General features: G+C 36.2%; 1 protein-coding gene across 1 annotated transcript in view; it reads left to right on the top strand.

Annotated features, from left to right (window-relative positions):
* Positions 1 to 24,342, top strand: part of CACNA2D1 (calcium voltage-gated channel auxiliary subunit alpha2delta 1) — a 375,571-nt gene that overhangs the window by 261,447 nt on the left and 89,782 nt on the right. Inside the window, exons 8-10 of the mRNA XM_018068109.2 lie at positions 6,991 to 7,060; positions 7,900 to 7,950; positions 8,994 to 9,093. Coding sequence (XP_017923598.2) covers positions 6,991 to 7,060; positions 7,900 to 7,950; positions 8,994 to 9,093 — 221 coding nt within the window. The remainder of the gene's footprint in view (positions 1 to 6,990; positions 7,061 to 7,899; positions 7,951 to 8,993; positions 9,094 to 24,342) is intronic.

Here is a 24,342-nt window from a genome sequence, read left to right as displayed (position 1 = left end):
AGCGTGACTGAAGGGACTACACATGCTGGCAGCCTTTCCTAGTGAGTAGCAATGGGGTTTTGTTTCTTCTGTACTTCAAAGTTCTCCAGTCCTGTTCCAGGACACTTTATGTTCTCAGAGACCCCTAGATTATTTTGTGCTATACTGCATAGCATGTGTATGCTGCATGGCATATAACACATGCCCAAATTTTCATCTTCAAAACACTTCTGGTTTCAAAACTCATAAAAAACTTCATTGTCCCTATTTTGCAGATAAAAGAAACAGATATAAAGAGATAAAATAGCTCCTTCAGTGATCCTCTGAAGGTTAAGTATTCAAGCCAGGAATATGCATAGCAACAATATTTTAAGATTCAGTGTGCTTTTACGTTCATTAACTCATACTTAAATTCATTGTTTCAATATCAATAGGTCTGGTCATCTTCTCTGGATATTTCTAATCTAGGTACTGAAGTGTAAAGAACTGTTGTATTCTTTCCCTTTTTTTACTGTAGAGTTGCCTTGTATTTAGCTTTATTTATGTAATAGGTACATATAATATGATGGGAATTTGAATTAATTAGAGAAAAATCTCTTTGTATTGCTTATGCCAGTATTTTACTGGGATATTTCTTTGTAATTAGAGCTTACAAGGTGTTAAATAGAAAAAATCACAGATAAAGAAAACAACTTTTCAGTGCTGATTATTCAGAAAAATAATTTTGACCCTAAAGTCTTCAAACTCTTGTATTGAAAAATGGATAGAGAAGAGCTAGTATGATCTCTTATCCTTCATTAAAAAAAAAAAAAATCAAATCTTAACCTGTTTCCAGATATTAGACAAGCAGGTCTCACTCAGCTACTAGTGCATTCCTTGCTTAGACAAATTAATAATAGAAGAGCTTCAAAAATCAATTTCTAATAAAATAAAATGGTATCTCTCCAAATGAAGGGCTTGCTGTGCACAGCTGCTCTTGTGTTAACAATTAATGGCAAGCAATAGTGTTTTGGCCATGATATTGAACTCTCCAGAGAAAGTAATTACTGAAGCAGATACTAAGAGACTAGAAAGCCTAAAAAATCCATACAAAATGAATCAAAAACCTTGAAAAAACTGAGAACTTCACTTTTTTTTTTCAAAAGGTTTTGTATTTTATAGCTGTTAGCTCCTGTTAACAGCTCAACATTTAAAGGAGCCTTTAAAGTAGAAAAACAAAGTAAAGCCCAAACCTTTCCTAGCAATGCAGCTTATAAATTATCAATTAGTGCAATTAGTGTGTGAGTTAGATACTTCTACCTTTTGTATAGAAATAAACCTCTCTGAGTGTTGTTGACTTCCCTTTTCTTTTTATCCCTTGAAATCTGAGAGGGAAGGACATGAGCTGACATGATTTGAATCTAACCATGCTTATAGAACATAGTATTGTTAGGTTGGAAAAGACCTTTAAGATCATGAAGTCTAACCATCAACCCAGCACCACCACCATATTTACTACTAAACCATGTCCTCAAATGCCACATCCATGTGTTTTTTGAACCTCCAGGGATAGTGACTCTACCACTTCCCTGGGCTGCCTGTTCCTATGCTTCACAACCCTTTCTGTGAAGAAATTTTTTGTAACATCCAATCTAAACCTCCCTGGGGCAACTTCAGGCCATTTCCTTTTGTCCTGTCACTTGTTACCTGGGAGAAGAGATTGACACCCACCTCACTACAACCTCTTTTCGTGATATGAAAAGTCTTATAATGTAAGTTCAATTGTGGCTCATTTTTCAAAATTGATGTGCTGAACGTTGCAGTTATGAAAGCAGATCTACCCAGTTACAAGATAATGAACTATTTCTAGTGAGTTTAAAAACTTGCATCAGCAGGTCACCATGTCTTTGTGCTAAAATTCATGCCATCTCTGTGTCTTTATGATACAGTTTGAAATCTCCAGAATTTGTTTTATGGGAGAAAAAAAGAAAACAACAACAAACCCAACAAAACACCCTGTTACTTCTGTCCTTCTTCTCCTCAAACTCTGATACTTCCACCCTCTTTGGGGACGTGGTAGCTAGTCCAGGTGAAACTAATGTGAGCAGCACATTTAGCATGAAATTCGGTTTATACATGCAGAAGGAGAAACACTTGCTTCTGAACTAAGATAACACAGAGCAATTTGAGAGATTAATTTTAAGTTGCAGATTGCAGTATGAGTTGCACCTTCCAATTGCTTTTGGTTTTTTTGTTATACTGGGAGCGAATATTAATAGATTTGTTTGTGTATGGACCAGTCCCATATAAAATCTTTGCTGAACTGATTTGGGATAAAACTGAATGCAGTATTGCCCATAACAAAATTACCCAATACCACACAGGTAATACATTCTGAAAAATCTTTTAGATTATTATCCTTAACTTTCATAGCTTCATCACTATACAGAAAAGCAAAGAGGACATTGCATAGATTTTTCCTGAACGTACCTTGAAATCTTGGCAATTTCAGTCAATTATTGGAGTAAAATCATGAAGAAGTGGCTGCATTCAGTTTTGACTGAACATCTGGTGTGGTAGTGCAGAGTTGGTCAGGAACAGTCTCTGACTTGGGGGGGATGGTAGTAACCAGTTATTAATCCAAGGCATCATTATGATGCAAATATCCTGAGTACTAAGCTCAGCAGTTGAAAACACTTCATGATGATTAATGTAAGGGGCTCTTAAAGTTGTGACTGTTTCTTGTTTTTAATTACTATGTCTTGCCACTTTTCACCTTTTACTGAAAAATAGCTAAGGAATTCTATAAAGGTGCTGCTGCTACCCTGAAATTAAATTGACTTCTTTCTGAGTAATAAGCTGAGGAATATCACATTTCTCAAATAGTCTGGGCTATTACATATCTGGATTCAGGTTTTTTCACAGAAGTTCACTAAAAGATGAAAAGAAATAAGAAATTAAACTAGTGGCAAAGTATATGTTATAGCTTGTATCTTTGCTCAACCTGAGGAAGATTTTACTGAATCTGGCTCAGGAAACTGAATAGTCTATGGGTTTGATTGTTTTGATTATCCACATAAATGTTTATTTGGGAGATAGCAAGGTAAGATTCAACTTTAACAAATATTTATTTGTCTAACCTGGTGGGATGTCACACCTGGTAAATGCTATATTGAGGTTAACTACCAAGTAACCCTCTGAGATGGAAAGGTAATGTGGCTTGAGTCAAAATAAGATGATGCTGTCTGGGATTTTATAATTGGCATTTGTTGCCTGTCTTACTATCATCTGTAGCCTCTTTTCCCAAGTGTATTAATAGTGCAAAGGGATGTAAAGCTGTTAATAATTCATCTCTGCCTATCAGTTCCTCACACAGACATACCTAATCAGTAGAGCAGGGCAGGACTTTTCAGGAAAGTTTCCCTTATGATGCTCACCTGTTCCTCTGGAATCATGTCATGCATTCAGAATGGGAGGTTGTAGCCAACAACCTTTCCTAACAAATACTTTTATTTAGGCTTTATCCTGTGGCAGTCTCTGTACTGCATGAATTGGTTCTGCTTGTAATCAACAAAACTGAGGATTTTCACTCTATTTGTGCAGAAGTAAAGCACATATTGAGTGAAAGGAAAGCATACCTTCCTCTTGCTTGAAATATAGCCAGTCCTGTATCTCCATAATGCAAACAGCAGAGGTGGGAAGGATAGCAAATCCAATGAATAATTTATAAAGTATCAAATCTATCCACACGCCAAACAACAAAATCATCAAAGAGGAACATGACTAAAGCCTGATGTATGCACCAGAGAACCATGCAGTGTTGATATAGTTCAAAGATAGTCACATGCAATAATGAAACATGGAGGCAGATTTCTTGAAGATGTTAGTGAGCTGGATCTCAAGGCATGTGATAAAAAAGTGTTAAAAAATAAGTTATGTAAATAAAACTGTAACTCTCCAAATCCTTGATCTGCAATTTTAGTTTTTTAGCCAAAAATTTTAATCGTATTTTTTGTGTATTTAATTTTGCCTTCATCTTAGACCATGTAATGGCTTTTGTCAGTAAGATGTAAGCCAGTTTCCCCAAATGTCTTTATAGTATATGCTATATATAAGGCAACACATTTTTCTTTCAGTGGTCTCCATCCCTTCTCATTATTTCTGTATAATTATAGATGTATATTTGTTTTTGCATAGAAAGCATTTATCACCTTTGACCCCCCAAAAATAAATAAATAATTAATCAGGATACATTAAATTTGATCAGTGGAGATCAAATATCATAAGGGAATTTCAGTTTCCTCTTAATAATCATTTCACTAATATCCATAAATACTCAAAATGTTACCAAAACCAGTGAATAGATTTGAGACCATTCAAAGCCATCTAAAATTAAAAGTGCTATTCCAGAGAGAGTATAGGATGAATGAGTAATTTAGTCATGTTAATTCTTGAAGTTGAAAAGGGAATTCAGCACTTCTTTGGTGTGAATGAAATTTTAGGTACTAAGACCTGAGTCCTTATTTATGTTTAGCCATGCAGAGACTTTCTACTAGATTATGCAAACTGTTGTAGAAACCATCATAAATATCAATAGAAACAGTTTTCTCATTAAACTTTATGTGTCTTAATAAGTGTATAATCCACCACTCATTAATATCTGATCATAAATTTTTCAGTCATGGAAATTCTGGTGTTTGTACTGAAAGAGAAGTAGAATTTAGCTGTTGTGTTCAGCACTGTGTCTACATCCCAAAAAGAAAAACTGTGTTACCATTGAAAGTTATCTCCAAAAGGATTAAATAGGCTGCAAGTAGTGTGATGAGTGGTTTATTCACAGTTTATTTTGTGTATAATTGGAGTGTTGTCCTGTTCCAATAGTTCTTGGCCTGGTTCTGGTGAATGTGTTCCCTTCTGTTGTGCTTTTTATCCTACTAATGTAGATGTAGCCAGAAGGGGACCGTTCAGACCTTGTTATTTCTTTAAATTTTAGTTTAGCACTTAGAGAGTTTACTTAGAGGGTTTAAAATAGTATGTGAAGTTACACTATCATCTTCTTGAGGTTATGATATCAGATAAATTTTAGCTAAATGATGGTTTTAGCTAATGATGGTTTTCAGTAGATAATTTATATTGGCTACAGGGATAGTCTTACTTTGTGTGTCTTTAGAACATTGATTCAATTTAAAATGGTTAACTATGCCAGTATCTACTGTCACAGTAGAATATGATGATAGTGTTAGAAGGACCATTCTTCCACTCCTGCATTGAAATTCTCTGTGAACCACCATCCATTTGCTTTGGAGAATGCACTTAAGGAGCTGGACTTACCTTTCATGTAAAAAAAGTGACATTGCCAGTGTAAATTGCATTTTATATGTTGTTTTGAAATAAATCCAGATCATACATTCAGATAATTCTCTGTTTATGAAGACTGTCCAAGATACATGTCTATTAAGAGGGACAGATTTGGCATGACATAGCCTTTTATTGGGTGTCACTGGAAAGACCGGAAGTTTTGGCAAAGATATATATATATATATGGCAAAGATATATATGACCAAATATACTGTTGGTCAGTATCTTGATTTATATTTGGTATTTTGCTTAAACCAATCATAATACAAACTGAAAGGAGTACATTGCATGCAGATTTTGCAGGTCTCAGGGAATGTTGTTGAAGGATGTGTTTTCAGATGGAATTCCTATGGATAGGATAGCCTGGACAGACACAAAAAATTTGTCATTGAATATGTGCTTACCATATGGGCTCATAAATACTGGTGAATTTAACCTGTGCATACCTAAGTAATGTTACTTAAGTTAGAATTTTAACATAAATCAGTCTTAAAAATTCAATTTTCTAATTTCTGGAAATTTCAAATACTCTTCTACTGTCAGGTCCCAAAGGACCTGCCAGGTGGTCTAGTCTGGGATCACAGACAATACTGGTGTAGACTTTGAGGTTCTCCTGGTGTGCAGCAATACAGAGTGTTTTCTATGACTGTTAAATGTGTACTGATAAATGTCCTGTGGGTTACACTTGACTTAAATGTTCTGGTAGGTGATGAGCCAACTCAGCGTTTGGTGACTTAGGAAAGGGTTCACTTCATAATATCAAAAATAGGCAGCTACTCAAAGCTGGTGGCTTCTTTTATATTTATGGGTAAAGATATAATTCTTCCATTTTGTCTTTGATAAATGCTTTTTTGGGAAGAATCCTGGATCTGCTTATGTCTTTCTTTATTTCTTAGATAGAAAAATTATTAGTGTCAGGAAATAGCTTTCCTAAGGCCATTGACATACAGTGAGAGAACAAATTGCAGAACATTATCTCATTCCCTGTAACTTTGCACATTTTTATTTGCATTCGTTGAGCTGTCAAGTGGTTTTGAAAGGCTCATTTTGTTTTTTCAGTAAGGAAAAAATTCCTGCCCTTGCTGAAAATCATGGTGAAGTCTAGATTAAACACCCGCAAAAGGTTATCAGTCTTAGCATTTTCTTTACAGAGACACAAGCATGTACGTCTTATTTTGCTTTCAGAAAATATGATACTTTCATGTTACTTTTCTAATTTGCTTTTTTAGGTAAACCTCTTGAGTCAGTGTACAATTTTTTAGGTATATAAATGAACTTTAGCTTGGTACAGCATTACTGTAAGCAATAATAATTAACATATAAGTTTTTTTAATCAAATATTTCTTTTAAAAATTATTTCATATTCTGAAGTACTTCAGTTGAATTTCTGGCTCCATTGAAATCAGTGGTCAATTATAGTCAGTACCTGTTTCTTCAGCACACTTGGCCCTTGAAGGTCTTTATATATACAGTTTTATTGCATTATATTATATGATCATATATAAGGATATATAGATATTTCAACAACATATTACACAGATTTTTTTTATCAATACCAAATGTTGATATTTATGTAGTGCAAAATCTGTGATGTTGATTCATTATATTGTTGTAATTCAAATACTTGAGATGAAGTTTTTAATTTATTCCATACATTATTTTTTTTCTTTTTAGCTTCCCCATGGGTAGATAAAAGCCGAACTCCTAACAAAATAGATCTGTATGATGTACGCAGAAGACCATGGTAAGCCTTCTTTTTAAAGGTTTGATACATATATACATCACTTACTTTCTAGATATTACTGTAAAAGCATTTTTTTCTGTTTATTTATATCTGATAGTCCCTACTTTTAGGTATTGTTATTTCCTTTTTAAAATTAGTTAATTCTTCTGAATAAACAATTTTCAAATCATATTCCTTGTTGTGCAATATCCACTGTAGTGTGTCATACTGTTGCATTGCGTGGACCTTTTCATAACTATCAAATAAAATTATAAGGCAATTAAAAACTTTTTATTTTGTGCCAAAATAAAATATAATTCAGAGTATTAGACTGAATCATTTTCCAGACTTTTGCAAGTGTTTAAAAATTGTCTCAGTGGTTTAGACCAGCAATAAAATCACTAGATTACTAAAAGACAGGAGAGCAGTGGGATTACTTCTCACGATTTTTTTCTATAAGCCTCTCAAGACATGAAGAATATTGATACTTGGATGTAGTTGGATATATTTTTTTCAGAGGACTGAATATTTGTCCCTAAGCTGGGCTGAGTAATAATTCATGTGTAATCCAGATCTTTAGCTCTGAAATAGCATTCATTTTTTTCCTTTTTGAACATCTGAAAACAGTGAATTTTGATCAGTGTATTCTACTTCCAGATTTCCCCAATGTGGTTTAGACTTTGATTTACTTAGAAGACACAGCAAGAGAGAAAACAACAACGCATGTTTTTTGTACTAGATACAACAGCAGGATTTTGTTGGTTCAGCCAGTCTGAGTTTAGAGATCACAGAGTATATTCCATCACTCACAAAAAATGTGTTTTCAAATTTGTCTCAATTATGTCATTTATTTATTTCAGGTATATCCAAGGAGCTGCATCTCCCAAAGACATGCTTATTTTAGTTGATGCGTAAGTGTTTAATGTCTGAATATTGACATTGGAGGGATAAAAGTACCTACATGTGTTGAACAAATCTCTGTGTACTGAAAAATAGAGAGGGGATTAAGAGGTCCTTATATGCAAGGTTCAAAACTCTTGGTAAAAATGTTTCCAAAAGCCCAAACCAAACCTGAAAGTTGCTTTGGGTAGCTGGGGACAAGGTAGCTGTTTTTTCTAATCTCTTCAATATTATTCTGCTTTCAATTTACTAATTAGAGAAGTAATCAAGTGAATACTTCTCATGTGCACACCAAGATTTGTTGTAGAACTCAAACCTAAAACCAAATTACTAGAAGCATTACAGTAGATGCAACTGTGATTTTGTAAGCCTGAAAGATGAGAACATATGCAGACTTTGCATGTTTTACCATACATTTGGTTACTGTAGAACATTACTAGAAAGTGAGCAAACAAATTAATGAAAGCTCTGTCTTTACACTGATGAGGCTTCCTTGGTGTAGCTAATGTTGAGGGACTGAAGGAAGCACTGAACCTGAAGTCTCAGACTGCTTTATTCTGTCTGCAAAGCTTCTCAGTCAGAGAATTTGCATTTAATGCTTTCACATGTGGTGAAGTGCTTTCATATCAGCAGTGAGTTTTATCAACACTTGTTATTTCTTCACTTCAGTTTAGATTTTACCTTGTATCAAACAAGCTGTCATTTGCACATCTAAAATCTAAGGCTCTAAACCTGTGTGTGGGAGTATAAAATATTTAGATAAGGCATTGGTAAACTTTCTCAGACTTCTTGAAAAGAAAGTGAGGAGATGATGTATCATTATAACTTCAACTAAGCCACAGGACTGGGACTTTGAATGACAGTTTTGGACTTAATTTAGTAATTATTAATAGTGTAATAATACTAATGATGAGTTGGAGCATTCAAGAGCTAAACTGATAATTTTAGTGTGAAAGCTGATCAGAGTACTGGTGAGTGTTCTGTATTTTCTTTGTACATTTTACATAACATTTATTAAATTCAACTTTTTTATTATCTTGTGGATTTTTGTTAGGAGTGGGAGTGTCAGTGGATTGACATTGAAGCTGATCCGCACCTCAGTCATTGAGATGTTAGAGACGTTGTCTGACGATGACTTTGTGAATGTAGTTTCAGTGAGTATCTGTTCTTTCTACAAAATTTGCATTGTCAACAAAGCTATAAGCAAACTATTTTTAATCCTGGATGTGAGATACTTGAATGTTAAACTGCAGAGAGACTTAAAATATATTGCAAAACATCGCATTTGGATTTTTTTTTCCTATAAAGTAAAATGGATTTCCTGGAATTGTTATTATATATACATTTCAGTGAAGGGCAAAAGTAATTTAAATAAACCTCTGCAAAGCCAAATTCTCCTTTCCAGTATAGTACTGTGGTCTCTATAATACATCTTTCATTAGATTGGTATATTGAAGTTCTCTTGAAACAATTGATGATTTCCAAGTTTTCCACACACCAGATATTCAGGTTGCTCATATTGATTGATGCATGATGAGAGAACATGTATGATGAACATGATTAAGAGAATATATGTACAACCATATATCTGACTTGCCAAAGAGGTGCTGCTGAGAAGTTCTATAGTTAGCAACTTGATGGGTAGCAAAGCAATTTTTTCCCATAATAAATAATAAAATAGAGGGTATGGGCAACTTTCAGTTTTCAGGCTGATAGCTTGGATGTCATGTCCTAGCCTCAGGCAAGGCTTTTTTTATTTTTTATTAAGCTGTTCAACTGTAGAGCTTTGATTCTAAGGATTTAGGATAGGAATGTTGGCATACTCATAATGACAAGAGACAGACTGGATGATGAGTAACTGGAATGATTTTGGAGATAATTTTCAACTTCTGCAGTTGTGTTGTAGCCAGCCTGAGGGAGAAAGACCTGAAATACAACTAAAAGAAGTCTTTTTTAAAACCGCTTATTGCTTCGTTGTTTGCTGTCAGTCTAGCCAGACCTTTCTCCAAGTAGCAGACAAGCCCTTAGTGTCAATAGTATTTCCTTTGTTAAAGTTTTTAATAGTAGATTAGACCATTTTCTTTAGTATAAATCACAGTGAAAAAAAGATAGAAAAATGTTTTTTATTATTATTATTAAAGGAAATAAGCTTTTCTATAATGGTATTAGGGAGCTAAAATCTTGTTGTTAGGTTCAGTGATTTAAAAAACAAAAAGCTTGTAATCCTAAAGTGATGGAAATTGATTACTATGTTCAGTGGAACTGTGCCCCCTTTCACTGCTGGAAAATCTGGACCCCTACTACCCCTTGATTTATACAGTTTTCCAAACTCTCTCCTTACACTTTCTCCCAGATGACCAGAAATAGTGTTTCTTAAAACTAAGCCTTTCTTAGGCTCTGGGTATTTTATTAGCTAAGGTTCAGTGTTATTCTGGTGAGGTCCCAAGGTTGGGATTTGTGTCAAAAAAGAACTGGAAATCCTTGAATATTTTCTACAGTACATTTTCCCACTGATTTGTAACTTAAAATATATAAGGATCTTTTTTTTTATTTGAATGAACTTTAGAGGCTCACAGCAAATATTTGATTGCAGAACGGAAGAGTACATTTTGGTCGGAGTGTGTTCATCATCAGAGGAGGGCAACACTCACAGAAATGTGCATAATAGAACATAGCATCTCTAAATTCATATGTATGAATAGCACCAAAGTGCTATTTGGTATTGTGCACTTATAATTTAAAAACCTGTATTAGATGCTTTCAGTATTGTAATTCTTTTTGTATAATATTTTCATGTATTTAGGTGATTTACGAGTGGAATTGTGGTGAACACTGTGTTATGACATGAGCATATTTTATTTCTCTAACAGACAGGAAATCATATGCTATAGATAAGAAACAAATGTTTGTACTGCTACAAAGCATTCTACAAGTGAGAGAATGGAATGCAGAAGTTTGGTCTTTTTTAAATTTATTTTTCCTTTTTTTTAAAAAACTTTTACTTTGGTTTACTCAGTTTTTCCACCGTTCAACCAAAGCCTCGAAGTTAGCACTAGAGGTGTCACTGCTCAAGGAGGTGATATATTATCAGTATTATTTGTTCTTAGGATTATTCACAAAAGCATGTACACAGGCCTAGCTTCTATGAGGAATTAATCCACTGCAAAGTTGGTATTAGTTGCTGTACTCTCTGCATGTATATTGCTTTATTTTTCTGTTTGATTTAAGTATCTTTACACCTGAAGTACAACAGGGCACTAGAACAATCATTATTCTGATCATTCAGTCAGATCTTTGAAAATTTCATACATGGCTTTTATTTGAAAGGTCTGAGATCTTTATTCAAATACTAAATTCAACATTTTATTGCTTAGTTTTTTCCCATTTATTCTTTCTTGTATACCTTTGTCAAAAAGCTTGATAATTTATTAGGTTTAGGTACTGTGTTAAATGGCAGATGGTTCATTAATTCTTGTTTAATTTTAAAATAATATCTTTTTATTTTTCCAAATGGTCTGACGATCATCTAGAGATATGGTGTTACACAAAAGATCATCTGGTCAGCAGTGGTGTTCCCCAGGGCTCAGTGTTGGGTCCAGTCCTGTCCAATGTCTTTGTCAATGATCTGGACAAGGGGATCGAGTCCCCCTCAGTAAGTTTGCAGCCAGGTTATGTGGGAGTGTTGATCTGCTGAAGGTAGGAAGGCTCTGCAGAGGGATCTGGACAGGCTGGATTGATGGGCTGTGACCAATCGTGTGAGGTTCAATGAGACCAAGTGCACTTTGGTCAATAACCCCATGCAGTGCTACAGGCTGGGGGAAGAGTAGCTGGAAAGCTGCATAGAGGAAAAGGCCCTGGGGGTGCTTGTTGACAGTGGCTGAACAGTGGCTGAAAAGTTGCCCGTGGCCAAGAAGGCCAGTGACATCCTTGCCTGTATCAGCAACAGTGTGGCCAGCAGGACAAGGGCAGAGGCTGTCCCCTGGTACTTAGCAGTGCTGAGGTCACACCTTGAATCCTGTGTTCAGTTTTTTGCACCTCACTACAAGAAGGACACTGAGGTGCTGGAGCATGTCCAGAGAAGAGCAATGGAGCTGATGAAGGGTCTGGAGCAAAAGTCTCATGAAGAACTGCTGAGAGAACTGGGGTAGTTTAGCCTGGAGAAGAGGAGGCTCAAGGAGACATCACTCTCTACAACTACCTGAAAGGAAGGTTGTAGCCAGGTGGAGAGCAGCCTCTGCTCATGAGTGACAAGCAATAGGACACAGGGAACGGCCTTCAAGTTGTACCAGGGAAGATTCAGGTTGGATATTAGGAAAAATTTCTTCTCTGGAAGTGTTGCCAACCCACAGAAGTGGTGGAGTCACCATCCTGGAGGTTTTTAAAAGATGTGCAGATGGGGCACTTAGGGACATGATTTAGTGGTGTACTTGGCAGTATTAGTGTAACAGTTGGACTAGATAATCTTAAAGGTCTTTTCCAAACTAAATGATTCTATAAGTCTATGATCATGATTCACAGAGTACTCTGTAACAGAGAAGGCATGTCCAAAGTCCAAATCCAGTGCTTTCTTAATAAATCCAAATTTTTTTTCTCAGTGAATTAAATGTAGATTTATTCAATATGCTTCTTGTTATTGCTTAAGAAAATTTTCTCTTGAAGAATCCTGCTATTAGACATGATTGGCTATATAAAAAGTCCAAAAAGCTAAGTGAAAATGTTCAGTTAATACATTATTAGCAGATGGATATGTGAACGCTAGCACTGTACTGGAAGTTATCTACAATTTTTCTTTCCCTTATGGGTCTTTTGGCCTAAAACATGACAGTTGTTTTACGGCTTGTTAGCTTTAATAACCATAGAGTCTTTAGTATGAGGTTTTGAGTTAACTACAGAGCTGTTTTACTGCTAACCTCTGCTGAGATGTTGTCCCACAAAGCCCATATGTATGATGATTCATGCCCACAACTGAAAGACATGGATTTAAGCTCATGCCAATCACTTCTTGGAAGTGACAGGATGATTTAATGAATTGTGCCTCATATTTGAAGAAATCCTAGGGGGAAAAAGCTCGAAAGTAGATGTTTTAAAAACATTAGTTCTACTGATTGAACATAGTTCTTGCATTTATTTTCAGTGAAGAAAGGTTGAATGAACTATTAAGTCACATAAAGATAGCTAGGGGTTAACATGTCATGGTTTCCTCTGGGATTTGCATGTTTCTTATCTGAAGTGCTGTGCTTTGTTGCAGAGTGAAAACCTGCTGTTTGAAAGAGCTTAAATGTATGAGTAATACAGCTGTTTTCCCACTAATCCAGTTATAGGCTTTGATAGCAGTGAGTGGTAGATGATAGGGGCAGCAATTCCGTCCCAGCACGTTGTGATTTAGTGATTTGGTTTCAGATGTTGACACAGGGAGTGTAATTTGTTTGTGACTGTGGGTATTGTGTGGGAGAAATGTATTTCAAATCTGTAGAGGTATGGAAAACCACACAAAGGAAAAACCTCCCTTACAGCAGCAGATGTGTTAAAGGTCAGGAGCTGTAGAACTGTTTAAATTCACTTAGCCTTAGTAAAAACCCAAACTAGTATTTACTGTTTAGGAGCTGGAAAATAAATGTCATGAGCATACAAGATAGAACAGAATCATACTCTGGGAAAATTGAAAGCTCATCTCCTGCTCTTGTGCAGTTCTACACATCGAGTAAACTCAGAGGGAAGGTGATAGAAAAAGCTATGCACCCAGCCTATGAAATTATACTGGGGCATAAAAGCAATCTGTGGAAGATACATTCCTTTTTCCACTGATTTTTAATAGCAGTTTTTCATGTAATTCTGCAGCTCAATGGTTGCAAAACTGTTTACTTTGTCTGCCTTACTCCCAAGTTGGTACAATATTTATACCTTCCTAATTTAAATATTTAAATATGATAATGAAGGGGGGAAGTTCTGTAAGGGGCTCTCAGTTTGTCAAAGGGCTCCTTTCCCTTTCTGCTACATGTTCCATCATGTATTCTGCAATTCATATTGCTCCTATATTCTCTTGAGTACAGGGAAATATTCCTTCCTTATGAGACCTACTTTATTAAGGTTGTTTAAAAAAATTAACAAGCATGCGATGGGTGGAAACTTCAGCCTGAAGTCCTAGTAAAGGGAGGAGGATGCTAGATTTTGCAGCCAGGTAGCCTGTCATGCCTATGTTATCTTTGATAGAAATTTTAGCTTTGTGTGAATTGACTTTTGTTTAATTGCCAAAAACTTCCATGATTTTACTGAAAAATAAAGTTGGTTTCCTTTATTAATTCAATTAATTCAATTTTCCTTTACTTAATTCAATTAATTCCTTTATTAATTCAATGTAATGTTTTTAATGAACCTGAAATTAAATCGCATACTTAAACAGTATGACAGGTTTTTCCCTGTGTTTTTGAATTTTGACTCAGAAAAAATCAGTGGTGTTTTGTTTTTCCAAATAACATCACTGCTTGAGGGAGAAATTAAACATGATTATGGTATAAGTCGCACTGAAGTAGTTCTATTGGTGGATGCAGAGGAGATGAAAATGTCTCCGGTATGAAGGAGATTGCCAATGTACTTTTTTCCTTACTTTCTCGTTTTCATTAATGGCCGATATTAAGAAGAAAATATGAAGATGCCTGCCATCTTTTATTTGACAAATAAAAAATAGATAGAGAATCAGGTTCCCACTGCAATAAGCATGTCTGCATAAGCATTTCTCTTAGTGAGAGCATTTCAGATAAAAAATCACAGTAGCTCTAATTAAATATACAGTCTCCTCAGCATTATAGATGTGTGAGGCAGTAAACAAATATATATTATTCCTTTTTTGCAGGAGATGTGGTTTGGGTTTTTTTCATAGCCAATGAAAAGCAACATAAAGACAAGTTTAGAGCTCTGTTGAGCTTCCTGATTCTCTAAACAGCAATCCATCTAATTGACCTTGCAGTTTCTCTTAAATTGAATGGCTCATTTTCAAGAAAAGGGGAAACAATGGTAGCTGCAGAGAAGCAAATCTTCGTAGGAATGTTCCTTAATGGAAAATCATTAGCGTTCCTTAATGGAAGGTCATTGTCTTGCATCTTCCCTGTTCAGGACCAAGTGAATTGAATGTTTTTTTTCATACACCTATGTTTAATAAGCACTGTAGGTCCAAGGTTAAACAAAGCTCAGAGAAGTTATGATCAAAATCTAGTATTCACTTTCTGCAGTGCTGATAATTACAGGTTGGGTAAGGCAATGTGTCTATGGTAATATATGTATGGGAAATATATCTGGAGGACATGTTTAGCAAATGTAATGAAGATGAATATTTTGCAAATAACAATGGAAAAACGTTGGAAATCGTGGAAATCCAGGGACTGTTAAGAAGTTAGAAAATTTTTTTGTAATAGATTAATGAGAGTAGGAAGAATTGTGGTAGCATGGTGGTATGAAATGGTTATCTGCCTGCAGCTTTATGGTTTTTTTTTACTTTCCCTTCAGAAACAAAAGATAAGAAAGGAGTCAGTGAAGTCATGTTAAAGTATTTCATGTGAGGCTGGAGTTGAGAGGAAGATTAGGGTAGGGAGGAAATTATATCAGCTGACTTTTTTGAAAAGTTTTTTGAAAGGTTGACTTCAGTGGGACTCTGATCCTCATGAAAGCAAATTACACAATTTGTTGTTAAGAAAAAGTAAATGACCACTAAGAGTTAAACTTCTTTCAATCTTCATCTGACCTGATGAACTAGAAATGCTTGTACCACTTCAGTGACATGGCTAGAGACAATTTCCCATCTAAATAGTGTATGGATTGATGGTTCACTTTTCCTCCTGAGAGGCAAATTATGAGTATTTGAACTCAGATTTTGACTGTATGTCTCCTTTGTTCTGCCTGAATACTATTATATAAATGTGGAACATATCACTAATTTAACATGAAAAGGATTGGATCAGATTTTATAAAAAAATATTGTAGGTGTCTTCTCTGAGGACTGAAAGTGGTTTTCAGTTGATTGCTTTGTTCTTGAAAACATCTTCTCACAGACCTGAGAAGCTGGTTTTGAGACACACTTTCAAACTCACAGAATTTGACCTTTTTTTTTTGTCTGTTCCAAGGTACAGAAATAAATAGTCTAATAACTAATTTGATCACAAATGAGAAGTGCTGTCACTGGGGAAACCCGTGCAGCCATAGGCTTTCAAAAATGTGAGATAAAAACACTCCAAGAACCACTGGTTGAAGCCAAATAATTTGAATGGCACATAAGCAGTTAATATGCATCAAAAAATTGCAAGGAAAGATTCCTGTTGTCTTCATATCAATATATAATGCCTTTCTGGAAGATGCATTTTAAGCAAACATCTGCAAGTAAATGTAATTGTTACAGTTTATTGCAGAAGTATCTGAGGGAAATTTAATAACCAGTGATATATGGGTGTGAGACAGTATGCAAGAGGTCAGATTAGTGTCTCATTGCCCCTCGTAGCCTTAAATCAAGAATACCTAAAGATTTTGGCTGTTGATTGATTTTTTTTTCTTTTTGTTTTGTCCTGCTGACTTAAATGTTTATCCCAGGTAGTTGTTCATCGCTCACCTTGGTTACTAATGGGCTGGAAATTACTTCATCATTCTTGTAGGATACAAATAGGTTAGCCTTCATCTTTGTAAACGGGGAATATATACCAAGTAGTTATTTTCTTTTCTTAATACTTAACAGTTTAGCCATGTCTATCTAGCAACAGATGGGTTCAGTAGTTAGACTTTCTCTTATTCCTAGTGTACATAAAAATTTCTTGTTAACTGCAGTTTAACCAGCCCTACAATAGTCTGTGCAATAGGACAGAACAGCAAAGACTCACATAAGGAGGACAAATACAGCATAGTCTATGACAAAGAGGTGAAAATGAAGTGTTACTTTTCTGTCCCAATGATACTACTCTCTATGGTGCTTGCTTACATTTTTCTTTAATATCTCACTTTAAATAATATGTCAATGTGTAAAACCAGTATAACAAAATAACCACAGTGATATTAGTGCAGGATCAAATCTTCTCACTCTGAAAATTACAGCTAGCACCAGGACCATCTCCAGAAGCCAAGTTGTCATGTTCAGCTCAGAACTGTGTTCGAGCTACGAAGCCTTTGTAACTGCAGCCAGCCAGATCCTCCACAGAAGCTACTCATGTTTGTATTCAAAGACTGTCTGGCCATACTTGATCTATTACTGCAGAATTTAGAAAGAAAACACGTTTCAACAATTTTTTTTGATTTCTCATTTAAACTGAACCTTACATAGCTATACATAAACTTAAGAAACCTTTAGAAAATGAAGTTATTTTTCTTTTAGAATTAAAAAATAATAACTAAACCATCTGAATTTAGAAATTTGTTTGTTTATACATATACTCTTTTTCCTGTGAGGGGAAAGAATATCATGCTCAATTCAACACCTCAAGAGAGTTGAGGCTGCTGCAACTCCATGCCTCAGATCCAAACAAATGTATCCCCCGTGGGCACATACACATGGAACCCACGTATATACACATATATACATAACTTATATTCACATATATATATATATATATATATATGCATACTGGGCCATCCCACAGATAACACAAACAAATGCAGAGCATTTATGTAAACACAGGCAGCGCCAACAACCTCATCCTGCTATTCTCTCTGGCTGAGCTGGATGGAAATCACAGACACGTGTGCAGGATAGAAAGTCCCTTACACAGGAAAGGAAGCAGAAATGGAGCTTAATAAGAAGGCAGAACAGTCTTGAAGAGATGCAGAAGGTGACCAGAAAAAAACCCCAATCAGTAAACTATATATGTGTGACCAACAATTTCCCCCCTTAAATCTCCGTTTTACCCTCCTTGTTCCTTTCCAAATCACCTAAATCCATCCCTTTCCTCACCCTCTTTTTGCTCTTAAATATTCCATACTAAGTCCTGTGCAAACCTGAAATGCACTTTACAGTATTAACTGTAATTTTAGTTTGCCATAGAAGGAAAATGTTCAAAATGTATGTAAGAGAGAAAAGACATGGAAAGATTTGGAAAAGAAATAGGGTAAATCTTAAAACAAGATCTGTTTCATTTTAGATCTGTCACAAAGTGTTAATTCTAGGGAATAGAGTGCTTGAGTGCATGAAGAGCCAAAGGGAATGAAAATTAGAAGCTCAAATTCTGCATTAGGATGTCAGTAGCAGGGATGTTGCTGGAAACCATACATTTATTACTGTACAGTATAGCTGACAGTTCCAGATGACTAGAAAAGTCACCTCCATTCCTACTTGGAGGGATTGCTTTGGGCATCAATACAGATTTTTATTGTCTCCTCTTATAGCTGTCAAATGTCATGGAGTCAGACTTCTAACAACACCTGACATGGGCGTCTGTGATTTCCAGAATAAATTCTAGCTCTCTAGTATATGAGTAGTATTTAAAAAAAGTAATTTAGTAGTATATAAAAAATAGTATTTAAAATGCATAGTTTAGGGGTATATAAAATTATTTGACAGCTCTGTCTCATGGTTCCACTGGTTAATAAATCCGTTGGCTATTTCCAGTTTCTTGATTTTCAGCAAAGCACAAATCTTACTAAAGAGGCCTCTGCTTTGTCAGATGTATCATTGATCTGGGGAGGTTTTATGGCATGTCAGATGCTGAACCAAAAAGGCATTGCTGAGTTAGCTTTCAAACTAGAAGGTTGTTATTAGGGGGCATTTTGAAAATATAATTAAAAATTTGTGGTGGGAAAACGGTCTTATTCCGTACCAGTTCAGAAGGGGCTGGGCTGGACTGGGTTTAGTGGTTCTTCTGGGGAAAGATGTCTCACCATGTTAGTGGAAAAAGAAGAAAATGCAAGTTGTCTATAAGTTTTGAGATAGGATGGAGGCCATTTGTTCTATGATCCCCCTTTTAAAAATATATTTTCTTAAAAAGTCATTTGTTAAGTAATAACTATGTGAGGCAGTGTCTTAGTTTGGAGTGAAGCTAAAGGATCTCCTAAATCAAGTGAAACATGAATGAAGTACTCATTGACTTCTCAAGTCTCACGCTTTCAAGACTCACACTTTTCGCTCTTGTCTCTTGCTTCCCTGCCTAAGAGCAGCATGTCACACATCAGCACTGTGCTACTGCAGCATCCTTACAGCTCTGGAACCCCAGCTACAGCCAAGCACAGTGCTCTGCTCTACAAGGGTGGCAGTCAAGCTGTGGGAACACACTGTAGCCTGCTGTATCCCTCTGCTATGTGGCCTGATGCTGAAATGTGTGTTTGACTTGGATTTTGGTGCACTGACTAGACATTCATCTTCATTTCGATACCCTGAGAGCAACTTTGCATATCAAGTGAAATTATAGATAACTGTTTAACCTTTTAACTTTACCTCTGATGACCAGTGAGGGGACATGAGGAATGCCAGGGAAGTTCAGTTTGGACATTAGGAAAAGGTTCTTCACTGAGGGAGTGGTCTGGCACTAGAACTGGCACCCTTGGGAAGGAGTCATTACTCCAAGCCTATCAGAGTTAAAGGTGTGTCTGAACAATGCTCTTAGTCATGTGGTTTAGTTTTAGGTAGTTCTGGATGGAGCAGGGAGTTGGACTTGGTGATCCTTATGGCTCCCTTCCAACTTCATACATTCATCTTTTTGGCAAGAGTGATTCATGTTTTAAACAACTTGAATTTGACTGAATGAAGATTTCCCCAGTCAGGTGAGAATAAAAAAAAATACTTTTCTAGGGAGTGTCTTCTTGTTACAGCTCTCTCCCACAGCATATCTGGGGAGCAGTGCCTTGCAGGGCAGGCTACAGGGCTGCAGCACCACAGCAGTGCAGTGGTTCAGATCAACCAGCTTTCCCTGGGAGATGCTGAAATTTACAGGACTGAATTTTTCAGTAGAAGTCAGAAGCACATGATTTTAAGTAAATAATGCATACTAATTTAGCCACAGCAGCATAAAAAGACCATAAATTTCATCTTGCTAAGCAAATTCATCTTTCAGCCTGCGCTGACAGTCTGTGTTGTAGCTGAGATTGGCAGTACAGCATCTACTTTATGGTCTGAACATTAATCCTTTGCTAGTTAGTGGGAGCTTTGCATTGATTTATGTGCAGATAATTATATGGGTTAGAAAGGTTAACAAAACTAACTGAGAGCAAACTTTGGCCTAGTATTTGGTCTTTTCCCTAGTATTTATCTCATATCATGCTGCAATATTTTTTCAACAGATATTTTGTGATCCAACAGTTTTACTGTTGTTGAGTTCTGCTGACTCTGGTCTCTGATACACACGTATACATTTCACAGTGAAATGAGAAATTTATGACATTTCAGGAAATGCCAGTTATATAAATTGGCATATAATCCTAATTTTATTTCATTATATATTTGAGATACAAGTAAAGAATTACAGGTGTGCTCTTCTGAGTACTAGAATAAATTTGTTATATTTTCTCTAAAACGAATATATAGGATTCTACTGTATACCTGAAGAGTCTCTGCGTGTAACTCATAGGATAGGAAAAAACAGTAATTCTATAGTAAGATATGAATGGTGAACTTTAACATCACATATTATTTTCTGCCATGTCAAATTACAAATCTTTATTGCTTGAACTGCCTCAGATTTTCTGTGTACTGAGATTTACATGGGAATAAAACTTTGCAAATTGCTTGCATACTAGTCTCTAAATGGATTCTGATAAATATTAATGCTATCTGCTTGCTGCTGAAATACAGATTCTAACTGGCCTTATTCAAGATTCACTTATTCTTGGGATTAACCCTAAAATCCTATTACCAAGCCTGAAGCAGCAGGGAAAAAAAAAAAAAGAAAAGAAAACGACAAAGCAGGGTTTAGCTACAAAATGAAAGCCCGGTGAAATCAGATCTATTTCACTATTGCTCATTTAATGTGTATAGATACAACTGGGTCACCCAGCTGATTTAGCCATGAGGTAGGAGTAGCATAGCAACAAACCTCAGCAGATTGAAAGTCAGCAGCAGTGGTATCTGATTAGGTCTTCAGCAAGCAGACTATGTTTTCCTCAATTTTCGGTATTCCTGGAGTGATGTTACTGATTTATTCAGCTATTGGGATCTTGATATTACAAATGTGCAAGTTTTGTTTCTAGAGCAAGTTTAAGTATAGAAATTACTGCTTTGTTCCAGTTTAAATGACTTTCTATAAATGATAAATATTCATGAATGTTGAAAAATACACAATTTACATACAGTTAAAAACAGGTTCTCCTTTCATGTCAGAAGTTTTGGAAGGGTAGTTTTTTAGTTTTTGCCTGTTTTGGTTTTTTTTGTTTAATTTGGGAGTGCAATTTCAGGGGATTCTGATTAAACACGACATGTTGAATCAGTAGATGTTAGTAAACTAACTGGGAGAAGAGAAAACAGCAGACGAGAATGGTTGGGAAAATCTGGATATTTGCAAAGACCTAGTGTTATGTACTTGGTATATATGCTATCACTTCTACAGATTTCAGAGGCACAGAAAGATATTTAGAAAGGAGGCTGGTTTACTGCTTTTCCATTATTAGTACTGTTTGTAAAGCTGTTGGAAATTGAGATGCTTGTTTGGATAATGTGGATCCCTTGTATGGAAAAAGTAAATTTTCATTCTGGAGCTGGGACCTCTTGTGTTCAAGATGTGGAAATTTTTATTTAAGAAGGAAGTTTTGATTTTAATATTTCTGTTTCTTCACTCATTTGGAACACAAGTATATTTTATTGGTCTAATTGAAATGAGAAATTGATGCCAGTCACAGAAAACACCGATGTCCTCTACCAAAAGTGTAAAATTCCCTATTTCAAGGTATTTTTAAGACCAGTTCAACTTTTTTTGTTTTAGTGCCACCTAGTGACTAAAACTTGAAAAAGTTTTTTAAAGTTTTAATAATTTATTGGTGTTTACGTTTTTGCATTTTCCAGTAACTAGATGATTTGCAAAACACTTTGTGTTTTTCAAACTGAATCTCAGAACTAGTACTTTCCTCGATTTCTTTTCCTGAGGATTTACATAAATTTATTGCTATGCTTTTTGATTTGAGAACTGTGGCTTTCCTCAGTGGATTAGTGCTTTGTCCAGAAAGCATCTGATAAATATTGACTGAAGCTTTCTTTCTTGTCAAACAATTAAGCAAATATCTATACATAAACATATTTATATAGGTATGTGTATATATAGATACACATGTGTATGAAGATACAGCAGGAAAAAAAATTGTTGACTGTCAGAAACAGTAATAAACACTTTCTGACAAATGTAAATTAATGCTCTCAGCTATTACTCTTTAATTCTTTATAACATTTCTTCTTTTGCTGCTGTTTTCAAAGCCTACTTGTTTTGCTAGCATTGCATAAATGTGAATTCTAAGACAGTGCAATGAAGGGGATGCTTTAGGTTTCCTTTCATAAAAGAAGGAGAATCAGTTGAAATGTTTTACTTGTATTTAAATAACCTCCTACACTTGCAAAGAATGATTGACATGGGATTTTGGATTTATATCCCTTATATATCTCTAAGGAGATGGAGATCTATTTAGATTTATAGAGAGGAATAAATGGACATAGAGAAGAGAATTTGAAATATTCATCAATTCATACATTGCCTGTTAAATCAAGGATTTTTGTCTCTCAGTGCTGTAGTCTTCAGAATTAATGTCATTAGCTGTTTGTACATTTTGAAGAAGTTCAAGTGATAAACTGTTTATGAGAATTCATGCTTTAAAAATTGTGTCCTGTTTGACTGTGTGGTTTAAATGGCTTATAGCAAAATAACTAATGTCAAGTTAAAAGGCAAATTTGAGGACATGGAATTGCTTGTACAAAGAAAAAATACATGTTCTAGTAGTGGGGGCTTGAGATTAAAGCTTGTGGCCAAGTCTTTGCCTTGGATTTATTTGTTTTATTCCCTGTTGCTTCACTTTTCTCATCAATAAAATGAGAAAAGTTCAGTGCTATTTCTCAAGGAGTCCAAGATACTTGGTAATGTTTGAAAATGTCTGTGATGCTAAAGTGTGGATGGCCCCAGGAGTTATATACTAGGTGTTACTTCCTAAAGCAAAACCCCACAATATATTATGCATGTTGAGTTTTTTTCTCATCTGTTTTGTTTGCTGTTTTTTCCCAGGCTTTGTGATAGTTTTGATCTTCCTACTTAACCATCTCAATTTTTTTTCAGTCTCTGTATATCCAACTTCTTAATACTGATACTTTCTTACTTCATTTCAGATATTTTCTGTAAGGTTTTTTTTTCTACTCCCTTCTTTTACCTTATACTGTCCTCTTAATGAAAAAGTCTGTCTGAAGGGTCTTGTGTCATGGTTTGAGACAGCCCCACAATCCAATTCCCTAGCTCCATTCCCTCTTCCCACATCTCAACCTAATGTGAGATGGGTTTTTCCAGACAAAACACACCAGACTCAAAGTGGGGGAAAGGGAATATATTACAATGACTGTACAAATAAATACCATATCACATTATACACACGATCACAACTATCTCTATGATGACATATAGTATTTACAGTGGATCAGATCTCTTCTCCCCTCCAAATAAAAGTCCAGGGGGAAAAGAAGGACAGATCCCTTCCAGTCCTTAAGCAGCAGCATCTTCTGAGGCAGCAGGTTCTGTCTCTCTTCTCCACATGCAGCAGCTGATAGCTGGCTTTCTGCCAGCACTCACGAGGGAGGTATCCAACCTCTCTCGGCCCCATCGCCTCCAACCGAGGGGTCTTCCGTGGGCTTCGTAACCCCAGACAAGGTCGTATCACCACGGTCATATCACGAAGACACAGGGGGGTCTTCGTGACGGTCTGGTATCTCCAGGAGACTCAGCTCCTTGCAGGGCCTCTGTGCCCTGTCTCTCAGGCTGCCACCGTGGCAGCAGTGCAAGGGGGGGGAGAACCAAGGTCAACTCCCCCCACATTCCTCTGGCCATCCCGGTCCAGCTCCGGGACGTCTTTTGAGCTTCTTAGCTCCTCTCTCTCCGGTGCTGCATGTCCAAAACTGCTCTGCAAAATAGGAGTCCATGTCCCTCTTCTCCAAGAGGGGTCTCAAGGGAGTTTTAGGGGATCTGGTACAGTCTTACCCCCAGAACTCTGTCTCTCAGGCTGCTGGCTCTCTTTTTTCCCAGCTCTCCTTCCAGGAGTCCTTTCTCTGGTGCTGCATGTTGTTTCTGCTGCTCCTTCAGTTCAGGTGTTATCTATCCTGGCTCTCTGCCACCGTTTCTCTGGTCAGTGTTGGTTGCTGCTCTGTGCCCATGGAGAAAACATCTCCTGGCATAACTACAGGCACCTAGCCCAGCTTTATGCTGTTCCAGGTCCCTGCAGCACCCCCCAGCCAGGGGCTGGGAGGCCCCAGAGGGCCCAAGGGGCTC

The sequence above is a fragment of the Manacus vitellinus genome, unplaced genomic scaffold (genome assembly GCF_001715985.3).
Source record: "Manacus vitellinus isolate BGI_N305 unplaced genomic scaffold, ASM171598v3 scaffold_13_pilon, whole genome shotgun sequence".
NCBI lineage: Eukaryota > Metazoa > Chordata > Aves > Passeriformes > Pipridae > Manacus > Manacus vitellinus.
The sequence above is the reverse complement of the archived record's forward strand: the minus strand, read 5'-3'. Positions and strand labels throughout refer to the sequence as shown.